The sequence below is a fragment of the Camelina sativa genome, chromosome 14 (genome assembly GCF_000633955.1).
Source record: "Camelina sativa cultivar DH55 chromosome 14, Cs, whole genome shotgun sequence".
In the NCBI taxonomy this organism is placed as follows: domain Eukaryota; kingdom Viridiplantae; phylum Streptophyta; class Magnoliopsida; order Brassicales; family Brassicaceae; genus Camelina; species Camelina sativa.
Window position 1 is genome coordinate 11,221,655 of NC_025698.1, and position 926 is coordinate 11,222,580.

At 30.2% G+C, this 926-nt stretch overlaps 2 protein-coding genes across 2 annotated transcripts in view; both read left to right on the plus strand.

The window, feature by feature from the left end:
* Positions 1-926, plus strand: part of LOC104740969 (transcription factor MYB3-like) — a 7,606-nt gene that overhangs the window by 4,622 nt on the left and 2,058 nt on the right. The gene's annotated exons all lie outside the window — the stretch shown is intronic.
* The window catches only part of LOC104740968 (transcription factor MYB3-like), a 2,434-nt gene continuing 2,058 nt past the window's right edge, over positions 551-926 (plus strand). Inside the window, exon 1 of the mRNA XM_010461720.2 lies at positions 551-828. Within this exon, the coding sequence (XP_010460022.1) occupies positions 696-828 (133 nt within the window). The 5' untranslated portion in view covers positions 551-695. The remainder of the gene's footprint in view (positions 829-926) is intronic.

Genomic DNA, 926 nt, shown 5'->3' on the forward strand with positions numbered 1-926 from the left:
ACAGCTAGCTACCTACTCATCTTCCCATCCCCAATCTATCTACCTACTTTCTCCAGATCTACTCTCTTCTTCTTCTTCCTTTTTTTAACATCTTCCCTAAATTTAGTTTCTAACCTTTTTTTATATCTTAATCATCATGCAGTAAACAAAAAAACAGTTTAAAAATCTCTCTTTAATGATGTAGCAATAAGATTGGTTTAAAGTTTAAACAGTAGTGATGTTACAATTACTTGTACTAGTATTGTGAAAATGTAAAATTATGATTTTTTTTTCTTTAGCAAGATGATGATGTAAAGAACCAAAAAGTCAATAACCAAAGAAACCCGTACGATCGATCTACATCTTAAAAAAACAAAAAACAAAAAAAGTTAGGAAACTCAAACTCCCACGTTCATCCTGTGAGTGTACAATCAATTTGTTTTTCTTGTTGTTGTTACAATATTCTTTTAAAAGAAAGAAAAAAATGAATATATCATTTCATTTGTTAGATCATAACTTTTTTATAAAAAAAAACTTTGGTAAGTAATAAAATAATGTTAGTTAGTTATTATAAATAACATTCAAAACGAAAACATTCTACAGGAAAACTCTCTTCCTTGAAAACACAAAATAAAAACACCAAATTCCTCCTCATCCTCCATATACATAATAAGATACGTATAGATAGAGAGATCGAAGAAGAAGGAGAAGGAGAGATGGGAAGATCACCATGCTGTGAGAAAGCTCACATGAACAAAGGAGCTTGGACTAAAGAAGAAGATCAGCTTCTCGTTGATTACATCCGTAAACACGGTGAAGGTTGCTGGAGATCTCTCCCTCGCGCCGCCGGTACTTATATATATTTACTAATACACACATGTACTGTATATATTCAAATAAAGATTTGATTTCTTGATTTAAAAAAAAAAAAAAAAAAATTACCAAAC